Source organism: Nicotiana attenuata, unplaced genomic scaffold (genome assembly GCF_001879085.1).
Source record: "Nicotiana attenuata strain UT unplaced genomic scaffold, NIATTr2, whole genome shotgun sequence".
Classification (NCBI taxonomy): Eukaryota; Viridiplantae; Streptophyta; class Magnoliopsida; order Solanales; family Solanaceae; genus Nicotiana; species Nicotiana attenuata.
This window is the reverse complement of record NW_017674867.1, coordinates 21,580-42,182: the sequence shown is the minus strand read 5'-3', so window position 1 is coordinate 42,182 and position 20,603 is coordinate 21,580. Positions and strand designations below refer to the sequence as shown.

Sequence of the window (20,603 nt, the reverse complement as noted above, 5' to 3'; positions counted from 1 at the left end):
ACACACACACAACAACAACAATAACAACCCGGTGTAATCCCACAGGTGGGGTCTGGGGAGGGTAGGATGTACGCAGCCTTACCCCTACCCTGGAAGGGCAGAGAGACTATTTCCAATAGACCTTCGGCGCGCACACACAAACAAAAAAAGAAAGAAGCAAGAGCACAAAGTACGATCTCGAGTATTTTTATGATTCTCAAGGGAGAATGTGAAGAAGTATCACTGATATTCCCTTTTTCCTTTCATGAAGGGCGCTTTAATAGGCTCACATAAAGGCAGCTGTCGTGTGTACACTACCTCTGGTAAGTAATGCATTACTTACCATCTTTTATTGATGTGATAATGACCATAGGAATACAGCTGCTGATTTCCAATGTGCGTTTATTCCTAAGAATGCAAACTGGAACAAAAAGACAACATCGACATTCAACCTAAGAAAAATTCTCAGCTCAAGAAGGTCACTGGTTTACAGGTACTTCTCTTTTCTAGAGTTACTACTGTTTATGTGTACAGTCTTCTTTTCCTCAAAACCTATGAAAGCTGAACTTGTTTACTTCCAGTTTGCCCCATGGAACCCAGCAGAAGTGCTTATAACTTCAGCTGATTCTCGCATCAGAATTTTTGATGGGTCAGAGATGATCTATAAGTTTAGAGGTATTTTCTCTCTGATATACTCTTTTGGAGAGTTCAAACAACATTCCTGTGTACTCTAAACCAAGGTTCTATTGTGTGGTAGCATCAGGTTTCCGAAATACAAGCAGCCAGATTGCAGCTTCCTTCAGTTCAGATGGGAAGTATGTCATAAGTGCAAGTGAAGACTCTCATGTCTACATCTGGAAGAGAGAAGAACCTAAGACCCCCACTGGTAAACGTAGAACTTCAATCTCTGTTCAAGCTCACGAGCGCTTTCAATGTAAAGATGTTTCAGTTGCCATCCCATGGCCAGGTAGTGTAAAGAATGAACCACCACTCGTAGAGATGCACTCAAAAAGGCATTCAAAACGTTTCCTCCCGCCCCCATATCCCACTGTTGGCTCTCCTACAAAAGAAAACCCCGATGTGGCAAATAGTAAAAGGCACTTGCCACCTCTACCCATAAAAGTTAATGCATCGGAGAGAGTCCAAAGTAGTCAGGAAGAGGAAGACTTAGCTCAACTTTCTCGGACAGATTCTGGTATTGGTCCCAGTGAATCATTTGTATCAGGTTCTTCATCAACTAGGTTTGGTGATTCACCTTCTATATCTGCGTCCAGCAGCTCACGATCACACTCTTGGTCCTCCTCCTGGTCTCAAGATGGTAGTAACAGCAATGGCAGCAACGTTGTCCAAGCAACAGCATGGGGCATGGTAATCGTGACAGCTAGTTTGGGAGGTGAGATCAGAGTCTATCAAAATTTTGGGCTACCTCTGAAAGCTGGTCGTCAGACCAATCTCTTTAGAGACCTGACATAAATTGTTGTTGAGGGAACAAAGCGATACCTATATTCTGTTCTTGAGCTTGAAATTTTTCTATAAGTACTTAGTTGTTTAAGACTTAGTCGAGCTCAAGTTACACTGAACAAGGCAGAAGCCATCGGCTTCACATTGTTGATAAGTAAATGCGGAAAAAGTTAAGTTTTTTCCTTTTAGTACCTTGTACAATAGAAAGACCAAGCAGAGATCACAGTGGTTCAATGTTCCAACAAATTGAGCATTTTAACTAGCATTATGCAAAGCTTTGCTTTTTTAACAAGTGTCTCACAGGTTAGCAGTTACAGATCACAGATACATGAGAAAATTCATTGGCTGCACACTTACTTATTTTTATAACAGATCAATCAACAAACTTCCAACTCTACCTCTATCCCGTATTAGTTGGGGTCAACTGTTTGAATCATTAGACTACTTTTAGCTGGTCCTCGACCTACTGCACAGCGTTCTTTATCTGGCTTGGGACAAACTATGCTTTGGAAAGGATGATACTAAGCTATCCCTCGGTTTTTTTAAATGAAAGCACAAGACAAAGGTAGTTCCAAATTTTTTGAAACTTTTGCAAACATTAAAAAGAAAAAGAAAGGGAAGCTTTCATTGTAGTAGTAAAGGTAGTTCAAAGATTTCAAGTTCGGATTTTTGAATCCCTTTGTTAAAATTCTTGGCTCCGCCATTGATTTATTTGCAAAGGCTTTCATTAGAGATGTGCAGTGATATTTCTTCATTTTAGTTTCATTTTAACTTAGAAAACCGATGACTATTTATTTTTATTTTTTTTTTAAAAAAGAGGACCATTTACCTAAACCAAGGATAACTAGAGATGTTCAGTGATAACTGAAGCAAAGACTTTTTGATAACAGTAACTAAGATTATCCTATAAAACCAGCAGATTTGAAGCAAGATAACTGAAAATACTCTTTAAAATATGTGCTGAAGCTAATGCAATAACCAAGAAATTAACTGCGCAAAGCGAATGGATTTACCCATTTTTACAGTCTGAATAGTGAGTAGTTCTCTCGAATTTTCCAAATTCTGCTTGTGTTGTCGCTCCGCAACCGAAAATGAGTGGAGCAATGGCTTCATTCTGCTCATTTACTACTTTTGCCCTCCATGAATACAAGATTCTTCAGTTATTTGATCAAAATAAAGCCTTGTACAACCTTCTAAGCCCAAATCAGTTGCCATATTTGGTGCGAGGGACAAGCATAATAATTTTCTGATATTTCTTTTGGTATAAATAATCTTGAGTTAGTGCAATTTGTTACTATTATTTTTAGATAATAATTAATGTGGATAATAATCTAAAAATTAGTTAATTCTAGGATAAAACAACTAAAGGACAAAGATGTGTTCTCTAAAACTCTTCTCCGAAGGTCTTCTATGAAGGCCAATATTGAAATTGAAAATAAAAATTTATTCAAATTTATTTAGTGTAAAATCAAATTCTTAATATATATTATATCCACATATCTCATTTGAACTCAATATACCAAAAAAGTATATTTATTTATAATTTTGCATTTAATCCCCAAAATATAACCTTAAAATAACTTGTTTGCAAGCCAAACAACTTCTTAAAGTTAATCTCACATAGTTAGATAGACAGACAATATAAATAATTTTGAATCTATTCAAACATAATTTTTTTGAAATTGAAAGAAAGAAAGAAAAAAGAACATTTGAAGTTAACGTTGTGAATACCTAATTTTTGCACTATTTTAACATCTCCTACATTCATTAGTGTTTTATTATTTAATTATTTTTATCAATTTTGTGTCTTTAATTGCATATTTTCTATCATAAAAATACCAAAAAGAAAAATAGTTCTTTCTTCATTTGTACATTTTAGGAATTAACTAAATGTTCAATTGGTGAATTAATCTAATTAATTGATCACTTGAATAAGTTATTTAATCAATTTATTTGTTTGTGTAAATTTAGTTTAATAAGTAGGATTAAGGAAGAAATTGGGCCAAATTTAAAAGAGAAAGTGGCCAAGAGTGCAAGACAAGGGGCTGTCATGGGAGGATTTTACTCGTTGTTTCAAGACAAAACTACGTCGTTTTGATTAAGTAAATGAAAATCCATCATGGCCATTCATTCCATCTTAATCTAATGGTTAAAATTTATCCCTAACTAAAATATAAAAGCTAAAAATCAGAATTTTCCCCCATTTTCCAAACCCTAAAACCGCCCCCTTCTCTCTCTCACCCTCTCGCAAAGCCGCCGCCGCTCCACCGCTGCCACCACCGTGCGCCGCCGCCGATGGTGGTCCAATCAGCCCCATTTTTTCACCCTATGCTGTCCTTAACCCCCTCTTTCCGAATCTCCAAGCTAAATTCCCCAAAAACCGTTCAAACTCCACGAATTTTAGATCTAGAAGTCCCACCCGCTACCTTTTTCTTAAAATCGTGAAGATTAAGCCACCCTTTCCACCTAATTCTTACATACATCGATAGAGCTCAGCGGGGACTATCTTTTCATATTGGTCTTGACCCAAAACTCCAGCGACCGGAATTCCGGCGATTACCACTGCCGCTGCCACACCTCTACCCCACCACTGCTCCTTTTTTTTAGCCTAGTTCCAACCCAAGAACACCCGTTTTCTTTTGGTATGACATCGAGTTCATTGAGCTTAGTGTCTACTAAAATGAACGAGTGTTCTACGATCGGGCAGCCGCTACTCGGGGTCCCCGGCATTCGTCTCATTGCTCGATTCGACGTCGAATGTCCTGGAGTTTGGTATAAGATCGCACCCTAATCCTTTCCCCTTTTTTCGTAATTTCTATTTTTTTTCCATTTAAGTTTAGGTTTTAGTTTAATTTTCTATTTTCAATTGATTGTTAATCTGTGATCGTTAGTTCGTGTTACTTTCATTAACATTCTTTAATGTTGGTCGTTGCTTAATTTTCGAATTAGGTACTTAGTCGTTTGTTTAGGATTACTATTAATCGTTGTTCGATAGCTTATCAATGTTCATTTAAGTTGTATTTTAGGTAGTGTTTCCTGATTACAATCATCTACTGTTTAGTTCCCATAAATCGATTGACTTCAGTTTAGTTTGTTTGAATATTTAGTTCGATTACATTTTAAGTCTTTTCTGTTTTGCTAGTTCTAGTTGGTTTGAGTTGGAGTATATAAGCTGAATTTCAGTCATGTGTTGAAAAAAGCTCAACACTTGAGTATAGGGTACATAGTTTGTCACTTTTTACTGTTCAAAGACTTTTTGAGTACTAAATTCTAAAATGTCTGTCATTGTTTGGTAAAAAAAACTGTGTCTTGGACAGATTTTTAACAAAAAATCTATCCTTTGAATAGTTTGGACAGATTTTTGGTAAAAAATTATGTCCAAAGGACAGATATTCATAATGAAATCATGTCCCTCCTCTCCTATAAAGAGAGGGTCTTTCTTTTACTTTAGGGGAGGAGTTGAACACACACTTTAACACACTTACATCTTTTGCACAACAAAAAAAAAATAACACTTGAGAGAAAAATCAGTAGTTGAACATCTGATAAGTAAGCTGAAATTTGAGCTTTTGAGTTTTTTTTTTTTTTGGAGGGCAAAAATCTCAAGTTTCTTGAAGCTAATTCTGGGTTTCTCCTTGTAATTTTGTTGAGTTTTAAGGTCGTAGTTTTGGGCTTAAGCTGCTGGTTTGGTTGCTGTCAGTGGTTTCATTCTCTCGGTGAGTGTTTACTTGTGAAAAGTAAAGTTTCCTCACTGATGTTTGCTGATTTTTCTGCATTAGGTATTCTCCTTTACATTTAATAATGTAACTCTTGAATAAAGTTTATGGAACATGAGTTTATTTTAGTCATCTGAATCTATTCGGATTATCTTAAATATGATCTGAGTTGACTGGTACGAATAATGAATGCTTGAGTATTAGAGTTCATTTGTATGTAGATTATAAACTTTAAAATAGTTTTTTTTTCTTGTGTAAATAACAAACATGTGATGGTGTGCTTTATTTCTGTCTGGAGTTTCAAGATATAACATAATGTGTAGTTTCTAGCAATGTTCTTTAGGTATTTTGTGTTAATAAACTTTAAGGCAGAATGTTTAAATCACTGGACTGGGCAGTAGCATGTTTATTCTTCATTTTCTATTAGTATGCTAATAGAAGATTAAGTAAAAAATAAATTTAGTGTATTTGTTTTGGAAGTTTAAATCTATAGTTCATTTAAATAGAAAATGGTATTGAAGCAGATCCTAGTCTGTAAGATGTAGTAGATTCGACTTTAAGTCTTCATGTTGGAATAGAGTTCCTATTAGGAACTTGAATTACAACATGTATTTCTCATTAAGTCAATAATCTTTTTATATATTTATTTTTAAGTAAAATTACCAATAAAAGTGAAATCAAGTATTTTATTTTGACTCTTGAAGCTAGATGCGATCAATAATTTTAGAGTAATATTTTATTAAGTCTTGGGTGAGGAAAAGAGTTTCTTTTCTAAGGATAATTCTAAATGTTTATAAAAAGGTGGCGGATGCGTCATTTGTTGTTGATTTTGATGATCTAAAACTCAATTACGTCTAGTTTGGAATAAACTTATCATTTGCTATTGTCGGAACAATTTACAAAAAGAAAAGATAGCAAATGGGCCATTATTTGAGTTGTATTTTTGGATTTTTGTTTATTAACTGAAAAAAATAGGAATTAGACCAAAAGTCAAACTGCCAAGCTCACTTCCACAAGAAACAAAGCTGATCTATTTTTTTTTAAAAGAAAATAAAGCCGGCCTCAAACATTAAAGCGTTAAGTTCGACAAAAGCTTTTCAATGATTTTTTTTTTATAAAATTAATTAAGTTCGCTAGGTAATTAGTAGGTGCACTTTAACTTTTATTTTCATTCACGTGCTCGCTTGCGTAGCGTGATATTTAACATTCAATAACCCTATACAATATCTAATAGCTTTAATTAAAGTTCTAGTTTAATTAATCCCTTGCTTATAACTGCGAATTCGCTTGTGTAGTGCGGTAGTTGACATTTAATAAATTTCAAACAAAAATATTTTTTCCAAATGTAGCAATTTTTTCCAAAAGTAATAACGTGCTAATAATCATTTGTCATGACTGCGGATTCGCTTGCGTCGCGCTGTTATGACTAAATTAATAAATTTCGTCGATCATGCATTCGCTTGCGTAGTGTGGTTATGACATCTTATTATTCAAAGTATTCTTTAATTTTTCTAATAATCAAGAAATAAAAGCGGATAGGATAAAACATGAAAAATCAAATAAAAACACAGTTTCTTCAAAATTAATTCAAGTCAAGTTTAAGCCAATCAAGCGACCGTGCTAGAACCACGGGACTCGGGGAGTGCCTCACACTATCTCCCCAGTCAACAGAATTCCTTACCCGAATTTTATTTTCGTAGACCAATAATAATAGAGTCAAATATTCCTTTGACTAGGGATTCAAATAAAAGGTGATTTGGAACACCCAAAAAATAATTCCAAGTGGTGACTCTGAATAATAAAATAATCGTTACTCAAGTTTGTCACTTTAATCGGAAAAACTTATTAACCCACAAATACACATATCTTTTTGGGGGTAGAAAAGGGGTGTGCAGCTCTGGCGACTCTACTAGGGACAACCAGAATTTGAGCTTGTACATGTTGACTTTTATTTGGCTTTATTAATTTTGTATATACTGTGATTTATTTGGGCATAATGTGCTACTTGTTTGCTTTTTACACTTTGATATTGTTGAACTGTACATATAAACTGTCTTCTCACGCACCCCCTCTGAGTCTTCTTGAAATTAAAAATTGGGTATTTGCTTGACATAGCCCGCTTTCTTTGAGATAGCCGAGGTGCTTGTCACCCGGTGAAGGATTTTAGTCACACATGTTTTAGGCGGGGAGCACCACCAGCTAAGCCGGAAAGCAATGCTACTGGTACGCTGACCCTCCTCGACTCGAGTTGTCTACTCGAGTAAGCCAGTCTAGATACATTCTCCACTAGGATTTAAATCTAGAAAAACAAACCTCATGCCGGATATCCCTAGTAGGTTCGCTTTATTTGCATCACGTGTATTTGACTTAGCGAAGCTTGGCACGGGGGCCAGGTCCGTATAGGACAGGTATCCTCTTTGAGACCATCATGCTCACTTATGTGCTATTTGCTACATCATTTGGAAGGCTTGCTTGCATTGTTAACTGGCTTTAGAAAATAAGTTGAGCGGAATTTTAAAAAAATATTCTCCTAGTTTAGTATAAATAATCCTTTTTTACTAAAATTTTGAAGTAGTCTGGAGTGAGGTTTAAAGATTAATTTTCATAAAAATCAGAAAATAAATAGTCGGTTTCATCTACGCGGGCTTAATTCTCACTACCCAGTGAGATACGTAGGCAACCTCCATTGGGTTTAGCCCACATTTTTTTAAGAAAAAAAAGCATAAAAATTACTCATGTGCATAAAATTTTCGAAAAAATAATAAAAAAATTGCTATTTTTGGTCACCTTTTACTATTTTGCCCTCGTATTCCGGCTGTTTTGCCGGGACAGCCTTCCTTGGAAGCGTGGAGGAGCTATTTTCGCAAAATATTCATTTTTTTTATTTATTTTCACATTTTTGCCGTGTTTCCCTTATTTCCGGCCATCTTTGCCGAGTCAACCTTAAAACTTTTTTTTTTGGAAGTACCATAATGGCTGTCTTCGTAAAAGAATGAATTTTTGTCGGCTTTTACCCGCTTATCCATGTGTACGGATGTTTTTATCGAGACAGCTATAGTACTTTCCTTCGAAGTACTAAAGAACCGTTTTCATAAGAATAACCATCTTGTCCCTTTTATCACCTTTTATCATTTTGTCCTCGGTCGGCCGGTTTTATCATGTCTTGTTTCCTCGGTGAGATACGTGGTTAGTCATCCTAGAGTCTGGTCCTTTTCGTCCAAATTCGGCATATCAATCAAGTCTGATCAGTTGGGTCTTAGTTGACTGATCCTTCAATACGAGGAATTCTCCACTAAGAAGTTCGTTCATTGTCTTATCCAAAAGTCTGCTTGGTGTTATTTCTTCGAGTTTATATGTAACGACCCGGCCGGTCGTTTTATGAATTTCAGCCCCGTTTTCCCCATTTCTGCTTCTTTATGTCTTGTTCAGCTTTACTATGTGGTATCGGGTTGGTTGGTTCTAGTTCGGAATGGTTTTGTGGAGGAATGAGATACTTAGTCTCTTAAGTTGGTCATTTAGTTGGAAGAAGTCAACCGAAAGTTGACTTATGAGTAAACGATCTCGAAATTTGGTTTTTATGATTCGGATAGCTTCGTGAGGTGATTTGGGACTTAGGAGCGTGTCCGGAATGTAACTTGGAGGTCCGTGGTAGATTTAGGCTTGAATTAGCGAAATTGGAATTTTGGCGCTTTCCGGTTGGTAGTGGAAATTTTGATATCGGGGTCAGAATGGAATTCCGGAAGTTGTAGTAGGTTTGTTGTGTCATTTGTGACGTGTGTGCAAAATTTCAGGTCATTCAGACGAGGTTTGATAGCCTTTTTGATCAAATTCGGAATTCAGAAGTTTTTGGGAATTCTTAGGCTTGAATCCGAGGGTGATTTGATGTTTTGACGTTGTTTTAGGTGTTCTGAGGGTTGGTACAAGTTTGAATAGTGGTATGTGACTTGTTCGTACTTTTGCTTGAGGTCCCGGGGGCCTCGGGATGATTTCGGAAGGTTGTCGGAAAAATTGGAGTTGAGTTTGAGTAGTTTCAGCTGCTGAGTTTTTGTCATAACCGCACCTGCGGATTGGGGACCGCAGGTGCGTGCCCGCTGTTGATACCCAATTTTTTCCCTATATATATTTTTAAAATAACATATATATGCATATATAAGCATGCCTAAGGATTTTAGTATTTTTCCCAATTTTTTAAAGATTTTTAAAATCAATTTATTTTCAATTTTTAGCAGTACAAAATCAGTAATTATTCCCAAAATCCTCAATTTTGGTGAATAATTTATTTATTGCCATGTTTATACAAAAAATATAGTTAAGGTAATTTTTTATACATTTTTTACAAATTTATTTGGTATTTTAAAGCTAAATTGCATATAATTGCAATTCTAGCCTATTTTAAGTTTAATAGCATTTTAATTATAAAAATTGGTTCCAGTATTTTTTAAATTAATATTTATGTGTTATTAACTGTCTCAGTACTTTTAATTTGCTTTTAAAATCATTTTACTATTTTATAAAATAAAAGGGAAAACTGGCTACTTAACATTTAGCCTCATTTCGTTGCAATTACAACCTATTTACATTTTTTCAATTTTAGCCATCAATTGACCCAATCCTAACCCCCAATTGGACCGGCCCAATTTCAATTTAACCCAGCCCCTTAACTCGTTTATTTAACCCGCCCGGCCTTTCTTTCAATCCAAGCCGTTGATCATTTTGATCAATGACCAGGATCGTCCCTTGCCATTTTTAATTTCCCTACCCTAACCTAATCCCCCAATTTCGTTTGATCTGCCGCCTTTGAATACTCTCCTCTCTCAAAACACTCTTGAAGGTTCTCCATAACCCTAGTCGTCTTCAACCCTTTTCCCACCGTACTTTCGCCGGAATCCATGGCTTCTCAGGCCATGGATGGTCTGTACTCATCCCCCTCCACCATTAAACCCTGGGTGTTCGAAGTGTTCAGGTCTGACCTTGATGGTTCTCTTTCAGATCTTCTCAGAGCTATAGTTCTATGGCCTCTCCGGCCGTTGCTCCGGCGCATTCAAGCATTTCGAGCCTATTTCCGACCTCTCTGACTCAAGATCGGGCTTTCTTCCAAGCCTTTCTCATTTCTAGGGTTTCTCCGAAACCCTAAGCTATTCAAGGTTTTTCTGTCTGTTTTCTTAGATCTATGCTATATCCGTGTTTTATTGGATTTTTAAGGTGTTTTCCCCAATCTTTTCTTTCAAAATTGTTTCTCTTCGATTTAGGGTTTCTGAAAGGATTTCAAAACGTCTTTCTGATTCTTCCTTTTCTTTTCTTTATGTGCGTTTGCCTATACTATGTTTTACCACGCATGTGTTGTTCTTCTGCTTTTCTTTCTACTATGCATGACTCTCCTGTACTTTGTATTCTACTGTGCCTTTAAACTAGGCTCGCATGTCAATATTTGTTATGTTTTTCTATCTGTTCTTTGCTATACTTTTCAGTATTCTTCTACTGTATGTGTTTCCTACTGAGTTCTTAAGTTTGTTTGCCTTTACTGAACTTCTGTTTGAGTTCTAAACATGCTTCCTTTACTGTTTCTTAAGTTTATATCACTTCTTCTCTCTTCTGAACTTGCTTGAGCTCCGAGCTTTCTCAAACATGTTCTTTATGTTCTCAAACCTGCTATCATATCTGTTTGTTTCTCATGAGTCTCTGAAAGAGACCTCCGAGCCTGCTTCAATGGCTTGTCTTCTCATCGCTATATCAGATTCGAGTTGAAACCCTAGGATCTGAGGGTTTTGGCAAGTTTGATTTGGTGTTTGGACTTGGGTTCTACTTTGGAACCCTGAACTCCCAGACTCATTCTGAGTCTATAAATTGGACTGGAACCTCTTTGTTTATAACTCGGAACTTTTCTATGATAGGTTTTCTAATTAACATGACAACTCTTTCTTGTTTGACATACCTGTGTGCTTTATATATGAGAAATTCTTCCTTCAAAAAGGTTTTACCAACTTATGATTGATTCCGAATTCCTTTTAGTAAGGTTTGATTGATTGTTACTGATTTTCCTTAAGTAAAACCCTTTCCTCTCTTTTCCTGACTTGGTTCATTCGAACAAAGCCTGCAATTTTGATTTTACTGGCTGTTTGAATGATTCCCTTTCCTTATTCTCACAAACCGTGTTACTATCAAATTCTTTCTTTAAATAGACCCTTATGTATATGCCCTTATTGTACTACTTTGGAAAATTTTTTGAGCAAACTGTTTCCTTATTTAATTTTGCCCGTTTAAAATCAGAATCCCTTAATTAAAGGAAATCCTTTTTGTAATTGATTGCAAAACTATTCTCTTACCTTTTTCTTACTTGCTTGCTGCACTATAAAAGGGGACGACCCTTCTGCACTTTGAGAACTTCCAATGGAATACTCTTTAAGACAACTTTGAGTTCAATACTCTAACATACATACATACTTTCAATTTTAATACTCTTACACTTCACCCAACACTCTACTCTCTTCTGAGACCTGCTGATTGTTTGCTTGCAATTTGGTTTTCAAGGCTACTGTTTTACTTTCTTGTTTCCCTGAAACTGGTATGTTCTAATTTAAGTTTTAGCCTCATCCCAACGTGTTTACTTTACAGTTTCCACATCCCTGTCTGTTTTACTACTTATGTTTAATGTTAATTAGCAAGTCAATTCCCTTGCATATGTTTCTACTATGAATCCCTACACCCCTGACTGCATTACTGCCTGTGTTTAATGTTAATCAGCAATGTCAATTTCATTGAACATGTTTCTATTTGTGGATCCCCATATCCCTATTCCCCTCTATGTGTTTGAGTTAAAGTTTGGGCATGGCAGCACCTAAATTGTTGTTCATGTCTGGGCTTGATCCTTTAAGGGATCCTAACTCCCAAACAATGTGGCTAACAGGCTGGTTAGGGGTGTGCCAGCACTCCTAATTGCTGGGTATTACCACCAGCCTGTCTGAATCCCCTTTCTGCACTTACACTCACTCTTAGTTTCTAAGTTCTGCCCCCCTCCTATGAGCCTTGCTTTGGGGATCTTGAGTTCCCTCTGAACTTGGACATTTGAGGGCTGGCCCTTCCACACTGCACTTCAATTCAATTCTGCAATATGTTTGGGTGTAAGCACTGCCCGGAGTTCATGAGGCTTTTGGGAACTCTGACACACCCAGAAAATGAGAAAGGCTTTGGAAATTGGATCTTTGGAGTTGGTTTATTTCATATTTCAGTCCTGGAGTCTGAATCAGGCTCTCCTTGGTTGTACTCTAATTTCTGATGTAATTTTATTCTTCTTGATTCGTTCTGGTTTGTAATAATTTTGTAATAACTTATGGGGGTTTTAGTGAAAAGGGAAGGGTCACTCTTGTATGCATACGGGTAGACATCATGTTCTTAGGTATTTATTCCTCTAATCGCATCCTGCTTTTCACTTATGCATTTCATATAGAAATCCTGCCTATAGTTCCGCACTTCTCATATATAGAAATCATGCCTTCGGTTTTCTGCACTTATGCATATATAGATACCATGTCTTTNAAACTGTCTTGGGAAAAGACACCATTGAACCCGACAGATACCACGCTGGTTGTACCCCACATTATTCATGCTGGCTGGAGGAAAATCACAACGGTTTGGGTCAACCTGGGTTTGTTCGATGTCACAGGATCATCGATGAAAAGGCTGAGGCACAAGTCAAGTACAGCCAACTACGCAAAATGATTCGGGAATGTGAAAATGAGCACCGTGAAATACAAGAAGCCAATCAAAAAATAATTGAAGAATGGAAGGATATGGCTGTCAGCGCCAACAAATGACTGATCTGTTTGGAGCGGGGTATAGTGGAGCTAGAAAAGAAGTTTCTGAAAAGGGTCGAAGACTGCCGAGTTGCTGAAGGGAATGAAGGAGGACATCTGGCTAGAGCTTACCTGCTGCTAGGATTGCGCGAGCTGGGGGAGCTGTTCGAGGGAGCTAACACTGCCGAGTCTGGGGAAGGTCCTTCTAGGACCAAATAAATAGGAGCTTTTCCTTTTTGCTTTGAGAAATGTAATAAGGCCTATGGCCACTAGCGACATTTTTATTTCCTGTTATTTAGTGTCGTTTTGGGATTCGTCTACCTTCTTATCAATAAATGAGGCATTTAGCATTCCAAGTTCTCCAAATTTACTGTCGCTAGGCCTACCTCGGGCACAACGAGGTCCCCAAAATTGGACACGCTTTATATCTCCTGCACTACGTGTTTAAATATCGCAACATTTTTCCTATGATCCTTACTAACTTATCACCTTTTTGTTTACCTTTGTTATTCCCTCCCAAGGNCTAGGATCTGAGGTTTTGGCAAGTTTGATTTGGTGTTTGGACCTGGGTTCTACTTTGGAACCCTGAATTCCCAGACTCATTCCGAGTCTATAATTGGACTGGAACCTCTTTGTTTATAACTCTGAACTTTTCATTGATAGGTTTTCTAATTAACATGACAACTCTTTCTTGTTTGACATGCCTATGTGCTTTATATATGAGAAATTCTTCCTTCAAAAAGGTTTTGCCAACTTATGATTGATTCCGAATTCCTTTTAGTAAGGTTTGATTGATTTTTATTGATTTTCCTTAAGTAAAACCCTTTCCTCTCTTTTCCTGACTTGGTTCATTCGAACAAAGCCTGCAATTTCGATTTTACTGGCTGTTTGATTGATTCCCTTTCCTTATTCTCACAAACCGTGTTACTATCAAATTCCTTCTTTAAATAGACCCCTGTGTATTTGCCCTTATTGTACTACTTTGGAAATTTTTTTGAGCAAACTCTTTCCTTATTTAATTTTGCCCGTTTGAAATCAGAATCCCTTAATTAAAGGGAATCCTTTTGTAATTGATTGCAAAACTATTCTCTTACCTTTTTCTTACTTGTTTGCTGCACTATAAAAGGGGACGACCCTTCTGCACTTTGACAACTTCCAACGGAATACCCTTTAAGACAACTTTGAGTTCAATACTCTAACATACATACATACTTTCAATTTCAATACTCTTACCCTTCACCCAACACTATACTCTCTTCTGAGACATGCTGATTGTTTGCTTGCAATTTGGTTTTCAAGACTACTGCTTTTACTTTCTTGTTTCCATGAAACTGGTATATTCTAATTTAAGTTTCAGCCTCATCCCAATGTGTTTATTTCACAGCTTATATCATCCTGTCTACTTTGTTGTCTGTGCTTAGTGTTAAATATGTGCGATGTTCTCTTTGCATCTGTTTTCTGCTGTAAATCCCCATACCCCTATTCCCCTCTATGTGTTTGAGTTAAGGTTCAGGCATGGCAGCATCCAAATTGTTGTTCATGTCTGTGCTTAATCCTTTAAAGGATCCTAACTCCCAAACAATGTGGCTAACAGGCTGGTTGGTGTGTGCCAGCACTTCCAATTGCTGGGTATGACCACCAGCCTGTCTTGACTTTCCCCCTAAACCCCTTTCTGCACTTACACTCACTCTTAGTTTCTATGTTCTGCCCCCCTCCTATGAGCCTTGCTTTGGGGAACTTGAGTTCCCTCTGAACTTGGTCATTTGAGGGCTGGCCCTTCCACACTGCACTATAATTCAATTCTGTAATGAATTTGGGTGTAAGTACTGCCCGGAGTTCAGGAGGCTCTTGGGAACTCTGACACACCCAGAAAATGAGAAAGGCTTTGGAAATTGGATCTTTGGAGTTGGTTTATTCATATTTCAGACCTGGAGTCTGAATCAGGCTCTCCTTGGTTGTACTCTAATTTCTGATGTAATTTTATTCTTCTTGATTCGTTCTGGTTTGTAATAATTTTGTAATAACTTATGGGGGTGTTAGTGAAAAGGGAAGGGTCACTCATGTATGCATAAGGGTAGATATCATGCTCTTAGGTATTTACTTCTGCAATCGTATCCTGCTTTCATTTATGCATTCTCGAAATTATGCCTATAGGTTTCTGCATTTTAGAAATCATGTCTATAAGTCCTGTCTTTCACACATAGATATCATATCAATAGTTCCTGCATTTCTACATCTCATATAGAGAACATGTCTATAGGATTCTGCATTTCTGCATCTCATATAGAGAACATGTCTATAGGATCCTGCATTTCTACATCTCATATAGAAAACCTGTCTATAGGATCTCTTAAATTCTGCATAAACATCTATCACTAGGCAAATAGTTTATAGGTTTAAATAACAAATTTCCTTCTAGATACCATGCCTATAGGACTCCTGCATTTCTATAAACGTTTTTTTTTCAAACCAACCACGCCTAGAAAGCATGCCTATAGGAGTAATCAGCTAAATCTGAATTGTCTACAAGTCTAAAATCAGTTGTAACGATACTCAATACCTGCAGAACTTATGTTTTTCTATAATCAGCAAGCCTTCTTTAAAATCAGTGTACTCCTGCATTATTAGATATCATGCCTATAGGTTTCACCTAGGCAAGCCACTAGGTAATTAATCAACTGCACCAATCTTTGATAATTACAACCAGCGGGCAGGCCTAATTCGAACTTCTTATCGGAAAATATGTGATAAATCAGCATGCCTTAACGCTTTAAGTTAATTCAGACCATAGCCAGTACGTGCAAGACATGCTAAACAATCTGTCTTTAAGAGAGGAGGCTTGTCTGAGCCTTTTTAACTGTTATGTGTTTCCCATATCTGCTTTATTTGTTTTGTTTGTCGCCTTAGAATTTTATCATTTTAAACTCTGAAAAGCCCAAATCTCCCTCCCCCTTTAGGACTAGTAGTCCCAAATGCCTCCGGAACTGATAGGATTGGGACGGGTAGTAGCATGCAATAGGAAAACGAGACCATTCCGCGCTTTAATACCTTAACGGGGTGGGAAAGGGTAGATATGGATATGATGACCACGCGATAACACCACGTGTATAAACGGTTACCGGGTATTGTGTGGGGTGATCCATATTATTTATAAACCTAGGACCCCCTTCCCTTTACTTGTTTAATCTTTCAGAATTTCCTTTTTTTTCAAAACAAGAAGCTGCTCAATTTTCAGCATCTTTAACTTTTTTTTTTACTTCAATTGCTTGCATCAATTACGTAAAACCAACCCTTTACTTGTTTATTTTTAGAACTTTAAAATTGCTTTCTTCCCAACTTTCAACTTCTTTAACTTCTTTTGCTTCAGTTGCTTGTAACCATTATGTGAAAACTATCTCGTATTTGAAATTCTTGCTTGTTCACTTGTCATTTACACTTAAAGTCACAATTGTAGCATGGTCCGGAACCACACTAGTGGATCTTGAGGGGTGCCTAACACCTTCCCCTCGAGATAATTTCAAGCCCTTACCCAATCTCTGGTTTTTCTAAATAAAATTTCTTTAGTGTCCTAATGCACTTAATCATTAGGTGGCGACTCTTCAATTGCAAACCCAATTCCCAAAAGGAAACGAGTTGTCCGCCCAAATGTCATAAACCCGATTTCGCGAGAAAAAGGGGGCATCGACAACATGGCGACTCTGCCGGGGATTCTTTAAGGCTTTTACCATTTCATGCTATTTGTGACTTTATGTTTCTTTACATGTCTTTACTTGTTTAAATTCCTTTAAGTATTTATTCTTTCTTCTACTACGAAACACTTGGCTCTTTGTTTCTTTTCTCAATGCTTTCCTTTATCGCTTTCCTTTAATACTGTTGTAAATTATGAGAAACTGTTGTAATTATTACTCTATGAACGTGCAAATACATGACAATTTGTTTAATTATTGTAACTGCATATTCAACATCATATTCCACTCGTGCCAAATAAAATACCATAGCAACGCTTATAATGAGTTGTTGCGCCCTTCCGATATTATCACCCCTAAATCCGACAAAGGCATATTTGCGGTAAAACCAGTCGATCAACGGTGTAGTCGACGGTTCCGTGCCTTTCCCTCTTCAGTTGTCCGCTCAAGGGTACCAGTCTAATACTCCATAGAAACCCTACTCTGTTTAATTGTGCATGCATCATTGTCAAACCTAGCCGAGTCAGTTATGTTGTCCGTATAATAACTCTTTAAGATAGCCTTATCCAAAGTCCACTGGGTTTCCTCGAAACCCAAACGGACACTACCACGTTCTGTGCATTCATTTGGAGAACTAAATGCATGTTATGCTAATTGTTGATATTAAATAGTCGAGTCTGGTGGGGGTAAGGGTCTAACACTTTTGTCTTGCAGAAATGAGGCACGAGGTCCCCAGATTCGGCATGGTCACCAACATTTACCCCAGATTGTTAAGATGGAATGAAGGAGGACATCTGGCCAGAGCTTACCTGCTGCTAGGATTGCGCGAGCTGGGAGAGCTGTTCGAGGGAGATAACACTGCCGAGTCTGGGAAGGTCCTTCTGGGACCAAATAGATAGGAGCTTTTCCTTTTTGCTTTGAGAAATGTAATAAGGCCTATGGCCACTAGTGACATTTTTATTTCCTGTTATTTAGTGTGGTTTTGGGATTCGTCTACCTTTTTATCAATAAAATGAGGCATTTAGCATTCCAAGTTCTCCAAATTTACTTGTCTCTAGGCCTACCTTGGGCACAACGAGGTCCCCAAAATTAGGACACGCTTTATATCTCCTGCACTACGTGTTTAAATATCGCAACATTTTTCCTTATGATCCTTACTAACTTATCACCTTTTTGTTTTACTTTTTGTTTATTCCCTCCCCCAAAGGTTAGTTCGTGAACTCTGGCAATATCAGCATACTTTACCAGATCCAGGGGCCCTCCACCTACTCCTCCTGCCAGTCCCGTCAGGCACAAAAGCAAAAGAAAAATGGAAGATTCAAACAACTCAGCTGAACGGGTAGAGGTCACTCGTGGTGCTATGGTCCCCAAGGAAAATGCCTCTCAGATAGAACAAAAACTACTTAAATTCCAAGAAGAGCTTGATCAAGTCCGGAATTTGGCAAGTCTGTCATTTTCCCTCACCACTCCAGAAGTTACCTTCCTAAATACTCAGAATCCCATACCTCCACAAAACATCCCAAAGCAGCCCGCTTCTCACCACCACTGCAATACTTGCCACACTCCCAACAACACTCCATTGCTCATCCCGGAACCGTTAAACTCCACAAATGATCACTACCACACCCGACACAACACCCCCATCTACGTAGAGACCATGCCACACTCCACCCAGCCCATCTCAAGCACACCCGAGTCCGATGATAAGGACTTGCTCATTAGAAATCTGGCCGAAAAGCTTAAGAAGTTGACCGCTAGAATTCAAGGCGTTGAAGGTAGTAAGGGAATTGAGGGGCTAAACTATGAAGACTTATGCATACAGCCCGATGTCGAACTGCCCGAGGGGTACACACCTCCCAAGTTCGAAATGTTTGATGGTACAGGGGATCCCAGGGTTCACTTGAGGACATACTGCGACAAGCTGGTCGGAGTAGGAAAAGATGAGAAGATCCGCATGAAGCTTTTCATGATGAGCCTGAAAGGAGATGCTCTGTCCTGGTACATTAGCCAAGACCCCAAGAAGTGGTCAAACTAGGTAAGTATGGCGTCTGACTTCGTGGACAGATTCAGGTTCAATATGGAAAATGCACCGGATGTGCTTTACATTCAGAATCTAAAGAAGAAACCCACAGAAACATTCCGCGAGTATGCCACTCGTTGGAGATCAGAGGCTGCAAAGGTTCGACCTGCTTTAGGGGAAGAACAGATGAATAGGTTTTTCGTCCGGGCTCAGGATCCGCAATACTATGAAAGACTGATGTTGATCGAAAACCATAAATTTTCTGACATCATCAAGCTAGGAGAAAGGATCGAGGAAGGTATCAAGAGTGGTATGGTTACAAACTTTGAAGCTTTGCAAGCCGCCAACAAGGCTCTACAGTCTGGTGGTGCGTCCAAGAAAAGGGACGTAGGTGCGGTAATGGTTGCACAGAGAACCAAATCACCTGTCAAATACCAAACTTACCCAATACCTCCACTTACATATCAGCCCACTCCAAATTTCCAAACACCCGTACCCTCCTACCAAACACCACCGCCTACCTATCAATCGCCTCCACCTCCTACATACCAACCTGCTTCACCCAGATATTCCTAACCCGCAACGTATACCAAGATTACAACACTCAACCATCCCACCATCAATCACCTCCTACTCGCCAAAACTTTCCTAGACCTCGACCAAATTTCGACCGCAGACCTTCCAAACAGTATACTGCCATTGCTGAACCAATCGACCAGCTGTATGAAAGGCTCAAAGCTGCTGGTTACGTCACCCCTATCCCTGGTATAACCCCTAAAACCCTTCCTAATGGGTCAACTCAAATAAAACCTGTGCATACCATTCTGGCATGAAGGGGCATACTATTGATGAATGCTGCTCTCTGAAGGACAAGATCCAGGCTTTGCTTGACAACAAGATCATCGTGGCAAAGGAGCCAACCCCGAATGTCCGCAATAATCCTCTACCAGACCACAAGGGTGGAGGTGTCCATATGATTGAAATAGAGGATGATTGGGATCCCAAGGGATCAATCGGTTTGATCACCGAAGGCGACGATCCAAAGAAACTAACAGTCACCCTTAACCCGATTGTAGTCCAGATTCAGCCTTCTGAAGATGCCGAGGTGAACATGTCCATACCACTTGAGTTTGAAACACCAGCCTCTGCAAAGACGCCATGAGCAATTGAGGTCGAGTTTGGGTCCCCAAAGGCGCTTGAGCCATTTGAAGTTGCTGTACTACTTTCCAAAGCAAGGGTGCCCATTCCGGTGGCAATGACAGCCGTAACGCCATTCCACACAGAAGCCATACCATGGGACTACACAGCCGAGGTAAGAAGGAAGGGGAAAGCCAAGTTCGGGGAAACGGTTGCGGCACAGTGTATGACAAGAACCGGCGGTGTTTATACTCCGGAACACTTGGCTGAGTCGAGTAAGCAGACCTCTGGTCGACAAGCCATCACTGAAACCGGGCTCGATGATCTCTGGAGAAAGATACAAGCAAAGGAATACTCAGTCATTGATCAGTTGAACAAAACACCGGCGCAAATATCTATCCTGGCCTTGCTACAAAGTTCCGATGCACACAAGAATGCCTTGTTAAGAGTGCTGAGTGAGGCATATGTACCAAGCAATATCACTGGAGGAGAAATGGCAAACATGGTGGGTCAGGTATTGGAAAGTCACAAGATCACTTTTCATGAAGATGAGCTACCACCAGAAGGGTTGGGTCACAACAAGGCATTGCACATCACCGTGCAGTGCGAAGATTATTTTATCACCAGAATCCTGATTGATGGAGGGTCCAGCCTCAACATTTGTCCATTGGTAACACTCAAAACATTGGGAAAAGGGCTGCATGAAATCGAGGATGGGGCCATCAACGTTAAAGCTTTTGACAGTTCCCAAAGGTCCACTATTGGGGAAATTAGCTTATGTCTGCAAATGGGGCCTACTTGGTTTGATGTTGAT

The 20,603-nt window shown here is 38.6% G+C and overlaps 1 protein-coding gene across 2 annotated transcripts in view; it reads left to right on the top strand.

Annotated features, from left to right (window-relative positions):
* LOC109219385 (WD repeat-containing protein 44-like) overlaps nt 1-1,727 on the top strand; it is a 5,269-nt gene extending 3,542 nt beyond the window's left edge. Inside the window, exons 4-7 of one of the 2 annotated variants that reach the window (XM_019383829.1) lie at nt 251-302; nt 393-472; nt 561-654; nt 743-1,727. In XM_019383829.1, the coding sequence (XP_019239374.1) occupies nt 251-302; nt 393-472; nt 561-654; nt 743-1,452 (936 nt within the window). In that variant the 3' untranslated portion in view covers nt 1,453-1,727. Of the gene's footprint in view, nt 1-250; nt 303-392; nt 473-560; nt 655-736 lie in introns of both variants that reach the window. The other variant, XM_019383828.1, reaches the window with a different exon arrangement.
* Nucleotides 1,728-20,603: the final 18,876 nt, after the last annotated feature.